The sequence below is a fragment of the Artibeus jamaicensis genome, unplaced genomic scaffold, assembly GCF_021234435.1.
Source record: "Artibeus jamaicensis isolate MK-2021 breed Jamaican fruit bat unplaced genomic scaffold, CSHL_Jam_final scaffold_1283, whole genome shotgun sequence".
Classification (NCBI taxonomy): domain Eukaryota; kingdom Metazoa; phylum Chordata; class Mammalia; order Chiroptera; family Phyllostomidae; genus Artibeus; species Artibeus jamaicensis.
In genome coordinates, this window is record NW_026522028.1 from 18,637,917 (window position 1) to 18,651,983 (window position 14,067).

General features: G+C 39.6%; 1 protein-coding gene and 1 long non-coding RNA gene across 3 annotated transcripts in view; one reads left to right on the forward strand and one right to left on the reverse strand.

Annotated features, from left to right (window-relative positions):
• Positions 1–14,067, forward strand: part of LOC119058322 (uncharacterized) — a 43,082-nt gene that overhangs the window by 593 nt on the left and 28,422 nt on the right. For both annotated transcript variants that reach the window (XR_008389816.1, XR_005084230.2), the window contains exon 2: positions 2,547–2,671. This is a non-coding gene — a long non-coding RNA (uncharacterized LOC119058322). The remainder of the gene's footprint in view (positions 1–2,546; positions 2,672–14,067) is intronic.
• CA5B (carbonic anhydrase 5B) overlaps positions 2,864–14,067 on the reverse strand; it is a 30,807-nt gene continuing 19,603 nt past the window's right edge. The window contains exons 4-8 of the mRNA XM_037157452.2: positions 11,193–11,311; positions 10,043–10,138; positions 9,164–9,226; positions 7,980–8,135; positions 2,864–7,018 (exon numbers count right to left, since the gene is read on the reverse strand). Of these exons, the coding sequence (XP_037013347.2) occupies positions 6,839–7,018; positions 7,980–8,135; positions 9,164–9,226; positions 10,043–10,138; positions 11,193–11,311 (614 nt within the window). The 3' untranslated portion in view covers positions 2,864–6,838. The remainder of the gene's footprint in view (positions 7,019–7,979; positions 8,136–9,163; positions 9,227–10,042; positions 10,139–11,192; positions 11,312–14,067) is intronic.

Here is a 14,067-nt window from a genome sequence, read left to right on the forward strand (position 1 = left end):
AGAGACTTAAGGCTTTGGACTTGAATGGACTAGGAAACTCAAGCCTTGGCTCTCCGATCTTGAATAAATTCCTCAATATCTAATCCCGTTTTCTCTTCTGTAAAAATCAAGGTAGTAATAATACTTCCAAAGGTATGCTGTGTGTTGGCATAGTGCCTGGCTATAGTTACTGTCCCTGACACATTCGTTGTTATATCATCATCAGAACTTCCAGCATAGGTATTTCACCTTTCATAACACTTATCACACACACTATATTGCACTTTGTTGCTTTCAAAAGTCTGCTTCTTGCACTAAATCCCTTAAAGATAGAGACTTCAAAGTTATATTCCCAAACTAGAGAATGCCCTGAGTGGCACAGAATGTAGGCTGTGCAAATCACCAATTTTGCTATTTCCTGTGCCCAGGACTTAGGTTGAGAATCACTGCCATTCTGAAAACATCTGTAACACTTCTTATAAACTGCACCAAACTTGCAGGTAATAACAATAAGAAAGAATGTCTTCCAGGAAGGTACTCCTAATTGAAAAAGCCAATTCCATTTCCAAACTATAGTTATCATCATCTGAATTGCTAGATCATGAGATAAAAGTAATGTAAAAATTTAATGCAAAGAAGCATTCCGCTACGATAGTCCAATAAATAGAACAAGGTGATCTTATAGCATATATTTCCTATTTTTCCTTGGTGCTTGAAATACATATACTTATTCTCATGTGTATATTTCAGTTTATGCCCCTTCTATGCGAAAATGCCTAAATTTTTACCTTATATTGTCAGTATAAAATAGCTATTATCTTAAAAAGCAAATATTTTACTCATATAAATAATGTAGTAGATGATGCTACTACTAAATAGTCTTACTTATTATAAAGTGACCAAAGAATAATCCATAAATGTATTTTTGTTTACTGTAAGCATAACAGGATAGCAATAAAAAAAATGTCTACTTTCTGAATGCCAGGCTCGGGCTCTTTCAATTAGATTTCTTGCTCTAGTAGGACAATGGTTATAGGATTCACTCAATGGTCAATGCAGAAATCCTCAGGAAAGAAAATTTCATTCCTGCCCTGGCTGGTGTGGCTCAGTGGATTGAGTGCCAGCCTAAGAACTGAAAGGTTGCTGGTTCAATTCCCAGTCAGGGCACCTGCCTGGATTGGGGGGATGTGAGAGGCAATTGATTCAATCACAGTGATATTTCTCTCTCTCTCTCTTTCTCCCTCCTTCCCCCTTTCTCTGGAAATAAATAAATAAAATTTCATTCCTTATCTATGATTAATTTCAGTATTATATTTATTCAAAGGCATGTAATGGAGCCTTAAGTCTCTCCAACCCTCATTGCTGTGCCAGGGGCCTTACGTATTTTTCCAGATTATGTTATAACTTAAAAATAGCAAGATAAAAGTACTTATGAATGCATATTAATATGAAAAATGTTGATTTGTAAAAACTGATGACAAGTTTTCTTTGGAGGAAAAAACTATCCAGTGACACTTCTTATTACTTGATTCTTTTGTGTACTGGTAAGTTCAAAGCAACACAACTGCTGTCAGTTTGAGAGTGAGTGCTGGCAGAGCTGATAACGCCCACCAGGAACCCAAACCAAATCACTCCATTTCTGAAGACTGGTTGCATTTAAAAAACAGGAATAAAAGTGCACCTATACTGACAACATCTTAGTCAGTTCTGGCTGCCATAACAATATACCGAAGACGGGTGGTTTGTAAATAACCACAATTTATTTCTCACTGTTCTAGCTGGGAAGCCTGAGATCAAGTTGCCAACAGATACGGTGCCTGCTAAGTGCCTCCTTACTGATTCATAGACGGCTATCTTCTTGCTCTGTCCTTACATCATGCAAGGAGTGAGAAAGCTCTTTGGGGTCTCCTTTAACCGGGCATTAACCTCGTCATAAGGTCTCCACCCTCATGATCTAATTACCCCCCAAATGCTCTAAATCCTATAATCTAATACCATTATCACCTTAGGGGAGGTGGTGCACAAACACTAAGTCCATAAATACAAGAGTGCATTACTATTTATCTGTAACATAGCTGGTATGTTTATATGTACTAATTATATGATAAAATGAGAGCATATTCACTTAAGAACTATGTTCATTTTGGTCAATAAGATCTCACATGAAAAAACTTAACCAACAGGCCCTGGCCTGGTGTACCTCAGTGGATCGAGCACAGGCCTGTGAACCAGAGGATCACGGTTCCATTCCCAGTCAGGGCACATGCCTGGGTTGCAGGCCAGTTCCCAGCAGGGGACGCACGAGAGGCAACCATACATTGATGTTTCTCTCCCTCTCTCCTTCCCCTCTAAAGATAAATAGATAAATAAAATCTTAAAAAAAAACTTAGCCAACAAAGTTGAATTAAAAGGAGTAAAACAGTAAGTACAATAGGTATCAAGTAAATAATGTTGATTTTTCCAGTGACACAGGAAAATACCTAAAGTGATTATAATACTGTATTTTTCCTGGTATCGTGCCAAAGAATGCGTCTCCCAGAAAGACAGCTTCCTAAACTTTTTTTCAGGTGGATGCCTGGTTTTACAATAGCCAACATTACTCTGGACCAGGTAGCCCTGGGAAAGGAGAAATGAGCTGGCGGCTTGCCCTCCTGGTATATCAGCAGACCGAGCCCTGGCTTCACAGAACAAGGTAAGCTGAGGAGGAGCAGGTGGCTATTTCCTTTCCTGCTTCTCTAGTGAATTCCTAATGAGTTTTGTAGTCACTTTCTGATCTACATGTTAAAGGATGTCTCACTAATTTTGCAGATATCTTCCATACTCAAAACAAATAATAGTAAGAAAAAGTCATTAAATAAATATGAATATGATAAGGGGATTGTTTTAATTCATCTAGTATTATTCAATAAAGATGAGCAGCAATTTAAATACGAAATTCTTTCTCAAGCTCTTTGACCGATCTCAAGCCCATTTTCCCCCTCCAGGTCTAGGAAGGTATAAGTAAAACACTTTTGGAGGCATAAAACACATAAAAAGTTTCCTGCTAGGGTGTATTAGTAGCCAGGAAATCTATATTATCTCTTTGGGGGGCAGATGACATGAAACCACACACCCCCAAGGAAGTTTCCATATTCTCTGCAGGGAAGGTGACCAAGAATTTATCATGCAAACCAGGACATGGTTGAGAGTGCAAGAGGGTGCTATTAATAATTACACCAGAATATGAGGTGTAAGTAAATCAGAAGTGGCAAACTGAGAAACACCCTATAAATACAGGTGGGACAAAAGTAGTTTTACAGTTGTGAGTCCATAAAATACAGAGTTTATTCTTGTATTATTATTTATTTATTATTGTATTATTTTTCCTGTGAACAATTGTAAACCTACTTTTGCCCCATCCCGAACAGCTAACCTTTCAACAATGCAGGGGTTGGGGCACCGACATCCTGCACAGTCAAAAATCTGTGTGTAACTTTTGGCTCCCCCAAAACTTAACTACTAATAGCCTACTGTTGACTGGAAGCCTTGATTATATAAACACTTGATTAATGCATATTTTGTATATTATATATGTATTCTTACTATAACGTAAGCTAGAGAAAATAAAATATTAAGAAAATCATAAAGAAGGTGGATAAAAGACTTAAATGTAAGTTGCAACACTATAAAAGTCCTAGAGGAGAACATAGGGAGGAAAATCTCAGATATTCCACACAGCAATATTTTCACTGATATGTCCCCTAGAGCAAGGGACATAAAGGAAAGAATAAACACATGGGATCTCATCAAAATAAAAAGCTTCTGCATGGGTAAAGAAAACAGCATTAAAATGAAAAGAGAACCAACCATATGGGAAAACATATTTGGCATTGATACCTCAGACAAGGGTTTAATCTCCAAAATATACAAAGAACTTACACAACTCCACTCCAGGACAAACAACCCAATTAAAAAATGGGCAAAGGACCTGAACAGACACTTCTCCAAGGAGGACATACAGAGGGCCCAGAAACATATGAAAAGATGCTCAGCATCACTAACCATCAGAAAGATGCAAATTCAAACCACAATCAGATACCACTTCACACTAGTCAGAATGGCCATCATAAACAAACCAACAAACAACAAGTGTTGGGGAGGTTGTGAAGAAAAGGGCACCCTAGTGCACTGTTGGTGGGAATGCAGACTGGTGCAGCCACTGTGGAAAACAGAATGTAATTTCCTCAGAAAAACTAAAAATGAAACTGCCTTTCGGCCCAGCAATTCCACTGCTGGGACTATACCCTAGGAACCCTGAAACACCAATCCAAAACAACCTATGCACCCCAATGTTCCTACCAGCACAATTTACAATAGCCAAGTGCTGGAAGCAACCTAAGCACCCATTGGTAAATGAATGGATCAAAAAACTATGGTCCATTTTCTTGATGGAATGCTATGCAACAGAAACAAAGGAGCTCTTATCCTTTTGTGACAGCATGGATGGATCCGGAGACCATTATGCTGAGTGAAATAAGCCAAGTGGTGAAAGACAAATAGCATATAATCTTACCTATAAGTGGAACCTAATCAACAACAAAAAAATCAAGCAAGCAAAATATAACCAGAGACATTGAAATTAAAAACAAAATGACTGTAACCACTGGGGAGGTGCGAGGGAATAACGGGAAAAGGGACAAGGGATTTCAGGAGCATTGTATAAAGGACACATGGACAAAACCAAAGGAGGGTAGGATCAAGGGTGGGAGGTGGGGATGGCTGGGGTGGGGAGGAGTGGTGGGGGGAATGGAGACAACTGTACTTGAACAACAATAAAAATGTGAAAAAAATAAAAAGAAAATCATAAGAGAAAACATATTTACAGTGCTGTAAGTATTTATTTTTTTAAAAAATCATGTATAAGTGGACCCACACATTTCAAACCATGTTGCTCAAGGATCAGCTGTACACCCTTTGTATCTCTAACATATAAGGGTAAGTTAGGTGTTCTGTCAATTGCTTCTCATTGCATTTTGGAAACTCACTGCAATAGAATTTTGTATTAAGAGTTTGCAAGAGGCCTAGGACAGAAACCTGTGTCAGAAAAATAATGCATATCTTGTATGTCTACCCTTTTAAGATAACTGTGGTTTGAAACAGATCATTTAGCTAACACAAACTGTTTCCCCACAGTCATCTTTTTATAAAAGATAGTATTTATTTATTTTTAGAGAAACAGGGAAAGAAACATCAGTGTGTGGTTGCCTCTTGCATGCCCCCTACTGGGGACCTGGACCGCAACCCAGGCATGTGCTCTGACTGGGGATCGATCCCGTGGCCCCTTGGTTCACAGGCTGGTGCTCAACCCACTGAGCCACATCAACCAGGGCCCCACATTTGTCTTTTTAAGGATTGTATTCAGCCCTGGCCAGTGTGGTTGGGCATAGTCCCACAACACAAAGGGTTGAGGGTTCAGCTCTAGTCAGAGCGCATCTCTCTCCTGTCCATCTTTTCCTCCCTGTTTTCTCCCTCTCTTCCCCCCTCTTTGTAAAGATAAATAAATAAAACATTTTTAAAAAATCATATTCATTTCCCAGTGTATACTTGCTTTCCCTTTCCCAGAAAAGGCACGTACCCTAGAAGCAAATGCCTTTATCCCCCTTCTAAACTCCTTTAGAGCAGAGATATCCCCTTAAATTTATACATACAACTCCAACTCTTTTATTCCTACTGAATTATTATTTATTTTTAATGGTGGTAAAATACATATAACAAAAACTTACCATCTTAACCTTGTTCAGTGTATGGTTCAGTAGTGTTAATACAACGTATTTATCCAACTCTATCTTGTAGATGAGAGGATTAGCATATTAATTAAAGAAATACTATTGGTTAATGCAATATTGGGCTTGAACACAGGCTTATTGGCAATTAGCAACATTCCAAGTTATCTACAAAAAAGGTCAATAGAGGCATGGGTTCTACACAGTATGTAGAATTATCTAGATTTTAGCCTGCCTGACAAGTTTCTCCTCCTACTACTGTACCAAAAGTCTTCTAAGCCACTGTGTAAATTGGGATATTTATTCTGATCATAGAACTGCACTAATGAAATAAAATACAGTTTAGACACTTTTCAAGGGAAGCCAAAATAGTTCTGTCATTGTGAAAAATATTATCATAGTCTATGAAACAATGTAAAAATAATGCAGAATGGTAATATAAACTATAGATTATTATATTTTAGTCATTTGAAAAATACTTCTGTAGACATATTATAACAGAATTCTAAATTCTAGGCACTTTAAGCATTATCGTTAAAATGTTTTACACTGCAAATGCTTTCTATTTGAGCAAGTGTTTAAGTAAGACACCTGATCCTCAGATATCAGTAAATCCTTGTTTTCCTAGGATTGCAAAATCTTTGTTCTATATCATAAACTGATAATAATTAAGGAAGCATAACAGGTACTGGTAAGATAACTAAAGATCAGGGCAAATATGCTCATTGAGGAGGCCTTATAAAAGAAAACTCATCCATGTTTTGAAATAAAACGTACCTAAAACCATAGCCAATGTTCAGCCAAGAAGTACCAGAATGGGCCCTCTGGCTATTTCTGAAAGGCCTGCATTTTGGATGGTCAAGTGTCTGTGACTTACCAGCTCAAAAATGTCAGACAGGTTGCTCGAAGACAAACTTGTGCCTCTTGCTGCTATCTCAGTGCTAAACATCATTATCAATAAAAGACTGAAGGATCACTGCCATAACCAAGAAATGCACATTTATAATTAGCATTAAATGCAGGTGTTTAGAATAGTCTTAGTTAAGTTTTTAAAAGCTAGTATGTATTAACGCAAAACACCACCTAGAAATGGGCACTTAGGGGCTCGCTTGGCTGGTCGTAGGCTTGGGTGTCACTTGTATATTGAGCACATAATCGTGACGGAAGGATGAGCGGACAGTGCGATTCATGAGAGGCTGAAGGGGACGGAAGTTGTCCACCATTCTTTTCTCCTTCTCCCCCTTGGAAGTGAAAAGGAGGGTCCGAAATTGTTCCAGCTAGAAATAGAAACAGAAAACAGAAATTATTTCAATGGAAAAAACAGCCTCGATGCATGAAAAAATTACTTTCATTTTTACAACTCAAACATTCCTCTAAAACTGGACACAGAAGAACTTATTTTCGGACAGGGATGCCTTCACCACTGGACAAGGAGGAAGATTCCCTTGTGTGGTGAAGAGAGCACCAGGAGGTGGTGAAACCAGCTGGGCACTTGGGACCCAAGAACTGGGGGTCAAAGGCCCTGTCCCACACATAATTAGCCATTTGCCAAGAATGAGTTACTTCATCTTTGATCCCAGGAACTTCATCCTGAAATGGGCAAAACGGCAGCCCAGACAATGGAAAAGGAAAGGCCTGGTGTAACAGCACCAAAAATGTTTTGTTTTTTTCACATTTTAACTGAACTCTTTAAAAAAAATACATTTGATTGATTATGCTATTACATCTGTCCCAATTTTCCCCACTTTGGCCACCCTACACGCAGTACCCCCATTCTCTTTGGCAATTCCCCCCTCTTAGTTCATGTCCACGGGTCGTGCATGTAAGTTCTTTGGCTTCTTCAGTGCCCATACTATCCTTAAACTCCCCCTGTCTGTTTTGTACCTGCCATTTATGCTTCTTATTCCTTGTACCTTTTCCCTCATTCTCCCCCTCCCCCTGCTAGCTGATAACCCTCGATGTGATCTCCATTTCTGTGATTCTGTTTCTGCTCTTTTTTCCGATTCTGTTTTTGTCAAATATGGAAGTAAAAAGCTTGTTTCATATGTTTTAACTTCTCTCTCTGGTTAACCGAAGCATTTCCTGCTTCGTACCCAAATTAGACAGGAAGTTAGCATGTTTTAGTACAAATGTATAAGCATTATAATATGCTAAAAACTGATCCCAAAGTCAGAGACCAGCGTGGTTCTAAAGGGGCAGACTAGAATTTCCTTACACAGAAACGTGGAAAGAACGCACCTGATCATGATCAACCTCTACAGGCTGCTTCTTAATGATCCAGGTGACAGACTCAGAGAGTGGTGGGGTCGTCAGGGATCCCGAGTAGGTCCAGTAATCCGGGCAGGCAGGCATCAGGCAGGCAGGGTCAAATGACCCAAATTCTACCAGGGCATCCTGGCCAAGAGAAGGGGGTCATGGGGCTATCACGTCATAGTGAAAACCACCGGGAAGCAGATGATGAGGCAATGGTGCTAGCAGTGTCTGGGGGCCAGCAGTGGTCCACAGGGGCTCCTTGGGCCCTCTGGGCATCTTAGGGCCAAATCAGGGCCAGGCCTTGTTCCTGCGATTAACTGTGCATTTGTGACACTCCTCAGTGGGAACACAGCAGAGCCCGTATCCTCCCTCCATTCCAGTGAGTTTCCAGTGGGTGGTCGGGAGGCATTACGTGGTGGCTGGTGCATGAATAAGGTGGCTCCTTTTCCAAGAGTCTGGTAGAGTCCTCTCCCTTTGTAAAATGCAATGCGAGTTAGAAGGAGCCAGGATCCTGGACTCCAAAGGGAGGGACGGAGAGGGAAGGAAAAAGGAAGATGAAGGGGAAGAGGACTTCCAGGGAGCAGCCCCTTTGGCATTCAGAATATTGAACAGTGGATCTGGGGGCTGGACAAAGGCACCCATCGTGAAGCATACAGGTGAGTGTTCTTTCAAGGTGGACAAGCCAAGTTTCAGTCCAACTTTTCTCTGCTTTGTGCCTGAGGGAGGGTAGCTAGAGTTGAGGAGGCTGTTCTGAGGGTCTCCAGGAGGACTGAGAAGGAGCAGGTGTGAGGAGCAGAGGAGGGGACCCCATTATGTTCCCGAGTCCCAGAGTGCTCAGTGATACGGCAGCAAAACCAGAATGGCCAGTGCCCACCAGCGGAATCCGCTGAGGTGAATAACATCTCCCAACACAAAGGGCCTCGCTAGTATCCCTAGTGGCCAGTGCCCACCAATGGAAATCCTTCTGCCCCCTGAAAGGTGTCCCAGGTACAGGGGCATCCTCAACACACAGCATCATAAATGGCAGATTGTCATCTAGGGAACTTTCAAAGAGAACCTCATTACACCGACACTAATTACATTTCTGAATTCAAAGGGCCTTGTTAGCATTTCCACTCTGAAATTGAAACATAAAATGCACTTCAAGTGATGCTGGAAAAAAATATTACCTTATGCTTAATCGATGGCAATGTATCCACCAATTTCTGTAGCTCTTTATGATGTTCCCCTAACTAAAGAAGAAGCAATGAGAAAATATTGAAAACAATTGACACCTCACTTTTAAAACTATAACAGAATGTTATAGTTAAAATTAACCACCTGGTTATTACATAAAAACAAAACAACCATACTACTTAATCTACACTTAAACTGGTAATGTAGAATGTTATAAACATCATTGAATGGAACTAGACAGAGAACAAATGAGCAGGCTGCTTGCTGACAGGTTCAGCATGCCTGCAGGGAACAGTGCCCCTCCATTTAGCCATCAGTTCTTAAATTGAAATTGAAATTCATTGCAATTAAAAATTGTTCCACAGCTGAAGTAACCATACTTCAAATGCTCAGTTGTCACATGTGGCTTGTGACTATGCTATTGGACTGTGCATTTTTATAACATTTAAAATATTTTCATAACAATCTTACATTTATTATTTTTATTATTTTTATTATTTTTTAATTAATTTATTTTTAAAAATTTATTTAATTATTGTTCAAGTACAGTTTTCTGTTTTTTACTCCCATCTCAACCCACCCCCCCAGTGCTCCCCACCTCCCTCCCATTTCCACCCCCCTTAGTTGTTGTCCATGTGTCCTTTATACTAGTTCCTGTAAATCCTTCCTTTTTTCCCCCTGAAATTAAAACAAAGACACTGAAATAGAGAACAGGGGGACAGTGACCAGAGGGGAGAGGGGAGGGAGGGAATAATCTTGCATTTTAACTAGCACTTATTTTTATCCCAATACTCTTAGAACTTAGCATTGCAATGTTGTATCCTTTCCTCCTAGAATACTACATGCCATTTAAAGTTAGTAACTTTTTTTACCTTTAAAAATACTCCTATCACAGCCAGACCATTTTCTTCCAGTGCTGCATCCTCAAAGCTTTCAAATTTGACTGCATTCCAATGCACCAGGTGCAGCTGAAACATCATTAAAAGATGGGTTAATACATGACCACACAGGATGGCTCCAAAGCAGACAGCCCCATGTTAAAAATATTTTAACATGTTTCCTCACCCAAGGTAAAGCCACTGGGAAAAGCATACAACAGCATGGTACAAAATGAGATAGAACTAAAGAACAAGAAGAAGTGCATGCAGCAGTGAAAATTAATGTTACTTTCGAATAGAGACATTTATTTGGGGAGAAAAATAAATTATATATTGCGGAGGGCAGAACATTTTAGTGAGGGACCAACGTCTGTCCATTCCCATCCTGATTTGCATGAAACATTCATGCCCCAAACTATTTGCATATAAAGGAGAGATATTTATCATGAGAGAAATTGATTCTCCCTATTCAAATTAGACAGGAGTTGAAGACACATTTCTTTGAGGGAGAGCCAGTTAAAACATGTTTATTTTTAAGGTAACACCTAAGACTAAGTTAGGGGGAAAGTTGTTAGAAGAAATTCTCTGTGCCTATGTGCTTCCTATATTTAACTACAAATTATTTCTCATCTATAATTTGTGAATGCTTCATTAGCCAGCCTCCCAAGTAAGACCCTCAAGGTCATAGTTTTATTCCTCTCCTTTCTTCTCCTCTCCTGAAGAGGACCCTGATTCAAGTCCTGTTGCTCTTATTTGAGAAACACTTGCTAAATCTTGCTCTTTTTTGCTATTTCTATTGTCCCAGCCTTCATTTACTGGTAGGTGCCCATCATCGATTACTTGAATTAATCGGACCTCGTGGCCCTGCACTATTGCTTGGGTTTTTACTCTAACCTATGATTTGAATTTATCTTAGAATTCTGAAAGAATTCCATTTTGGAAATGTAAGGTTCATTTCTGCTATAATATTTGAGATGAGGGCAGTTATCTTTTCATGTTTAATAACTGGGAATGATAGCCCCCGAGAGAGCTATTTAGATTTATAGGCATCCCCTGGTCCTTCCTGAGAATTTCATTGAACTCGTAACTCAGAACTATCCCCACTTCTCCACAGTTGTCCCAGTTCCCACACTTCTCAACCTACCTCTGCTGGGTAGCATTTGTTGTCCACGGTATGCTCGGAGCCCCAGGCATCAATGGCCCCCCAGTGAAAATGGAACTGCTTCAATCGGTAGTTGTGTTCCAGAGGTCCTCCCTTGATCACTGAAATGGCACATTCAACAATTTAGGGGACAGTTTTTGATGCCACGGGAGATGCAGGGGAAAGGCCGAATCTGTGTGTGAACCTTCTATATGAACTGTCTTAAATGGAACACACTGTATTATATTCAAGTATTTATTCACTCGAGTTCCACACAGGTCATACATGTGTAAGGGGGAGATCTGCACTCTCAATGAGACTGAGACCTAACTATACTCCAAGCTACATACAATTGCTAAAGGCCAATTCTTGAGTTATTTTTATATTCTGCATTTACTGTGACCAGTTTTTTGCGGGTACAATAAAATGCATATTTCTCTCAGCATATTTATCCAATGCAATCTCATAGAACTAAAATATGGAGACAAAAGATATTGTTTATTTTTTGTGGACCGATACTTTGCTTTTCAATTTTCCTAGATACTACAGTTTCTTTCCCTTTCATTGAAGTGGAATAGGATATTTGCAAGTTAAAACGATCACATATCTCCCTTTGGACACAGTGAATAATTGAATTATACACACACTTCACCACTAGCTTCACTGCATTAGACAATAAATACCTTTTGTTCAGACTAAAGTTTTCTGAAACCAGTGAAATCAATATAGTACAGTATAGGAAAAATATTTGGATATGAGTTTCTCAAGTCACCCTTCTTCAGGCTTGGGGTGGTGCTGATTTCTTTTGCTTGAATTTGCTAAAGCATATGAGTTCCTCATTTCTTCCAACTAATCAGCCCCTGGTGATGTGTGTCCATGGCTAAACCAATATAACAACACAAAAACCATGCATGTCATCTATCTTAATGATCTTTAGAGTTCATCACATCATTTGTTGAATTTTATGTACATGAATGATGGAGTTCAGGGTTCCCGAGGACCAAATACACTGGATATATCATATAATGGTCTTCTATGTATTGTACTGGCTTTTGAAAATATCTTAGCTAACTTCCTCTTTAAAAAGAAGGCGTTTTGTAAGAAGTGAGCAAGACTACTTTTCTTTGGGGGACAGGAAAGGGGCAGAGAGAGCATAATCCCACATCGCTTCACTAAATTAATAGGAGGATGATATTAAAGTGTTGATATAAAAATAAAACATCTCACCAAAATCCTTATTTTTCTGTGCCAACTCCATATTGTAAGCACAGGTTTGGCAAATATTCAATCTGATCTATTGAATTAAGTTGAAGTTCTTATCTCAAGTTAAGTGACCATGGCAGAGGAGAGGGCCACCTTTTCTATCCTAGTCCCAGAAACAAACTGGCCACACAATTCCTGGACACTTACTGTGTGTCTCCTTCAAAGATAATGAGCAAGACAGAGAGGAGATGTCACCAATAGGTACTTTCAAGGGCAGGGATCAGAACTGGTCTTCAGGTGTATTTGGATTCACCCACACAATACTAAAGACAATTTTACATTCATTGCCAACATTTAAATGTGGATGATTTCACATAAAAATCCATACTTCCAACTTACGTTGAGGATGAGACACCGTGACCATGTTGGGCACGCACTCCCACTGGGTGACAATAGGTTGGACAGGAGAGGTGGTGCCACCAGCTCTGTCTCCCCACCACATTGTAAGTTCTTTAAACGCAAAACCATCCCTTCTTCCTCTTTCTATTCTGAGCACCTGGCATAGCGCCTGCCATTTAGAAAATCCTTGATGAAACCAGGCACTAAAGAAAGAGATTGTAAAGTGTCTGTTGGGTTGGTTAGTAGAAACATCACTGGTAACCTCACCAAGAGCAAGGAAAAGGGCAAGGTCAGCCAAGGAAGATGCATGGATGAGAGGGGCAAGTACAGTTGGCAAGAAACAGGGCAGAGAAGGGACACAAAAGATAGTGAATTGGAAAGCAGAGCAGTCATAAGATATGGCAAATAATTATATACTTATTTATTTGAGGTTGTTGATGTTTTGTTCTTTTTGTGCTCTAACATGAGAGGAGATTAAACTTGTAAAAGACATATGCAACAAATATAAAACACCTAACGCAGCGTCAAGTAAGCAGCCCATGTTATGTTTGTTCCCTTCTTTTGCTTTTAATGTGGAAGTGAGGGAGCTGGCAGAGAAAGGGATGGTGAAGGAAAAGGTAGTACACAAGCCTCATACAAATAAAAGGAAATGCAGGAATGGGCGTGAGACTTTTAGGGATGATGGAAATGCTCTGAAATGGGATATACTCATGGTTGCAGCACTCTGTAAATTTACTAAAAAAATTACATTGTTTTGTTCCAAAAAAGTAGAGGTAGGGCTGAAAATAGGGAAGGAGAACTTAAAATGTTTGTGAAAGCATTCTTAGTAGGTTCTTTGGTAATGCCCCTAAAAGTGTGAAGTAAGGGAAGCCAGATGGGGCAGGAAGGATCCTTAAGAGAACAACAGGTGTGGTTCTTAATGACTGTGAGTTTGCTGTCCTTTCACTGTTCATCTTTTTTATCTTCTTTTTCTTCGATAAGTCCCTTTAACATTTCATATAATAAGGGCTTGGTGATGATGAACTCCTTGAATTTGATCTTATCTGAGAAGCACTTTATCTGTCCTTCCATTCTAAATGAAAGATAGGGGGGCAAGAATAGTATGGGAAATATAGAATCTAAAGAACTTGAGACACATGGTCATAAACTAAAGGGGGGGAATGGTGGGGGGGTGCAGGGTGGATGGGAATGAAGGGGGGAAAAGAACAACTGTAATGGCATAATCAATAAAATTAAAAAAAATTTAAAAAGAGAGAACAACAGGACCCGTCACTCC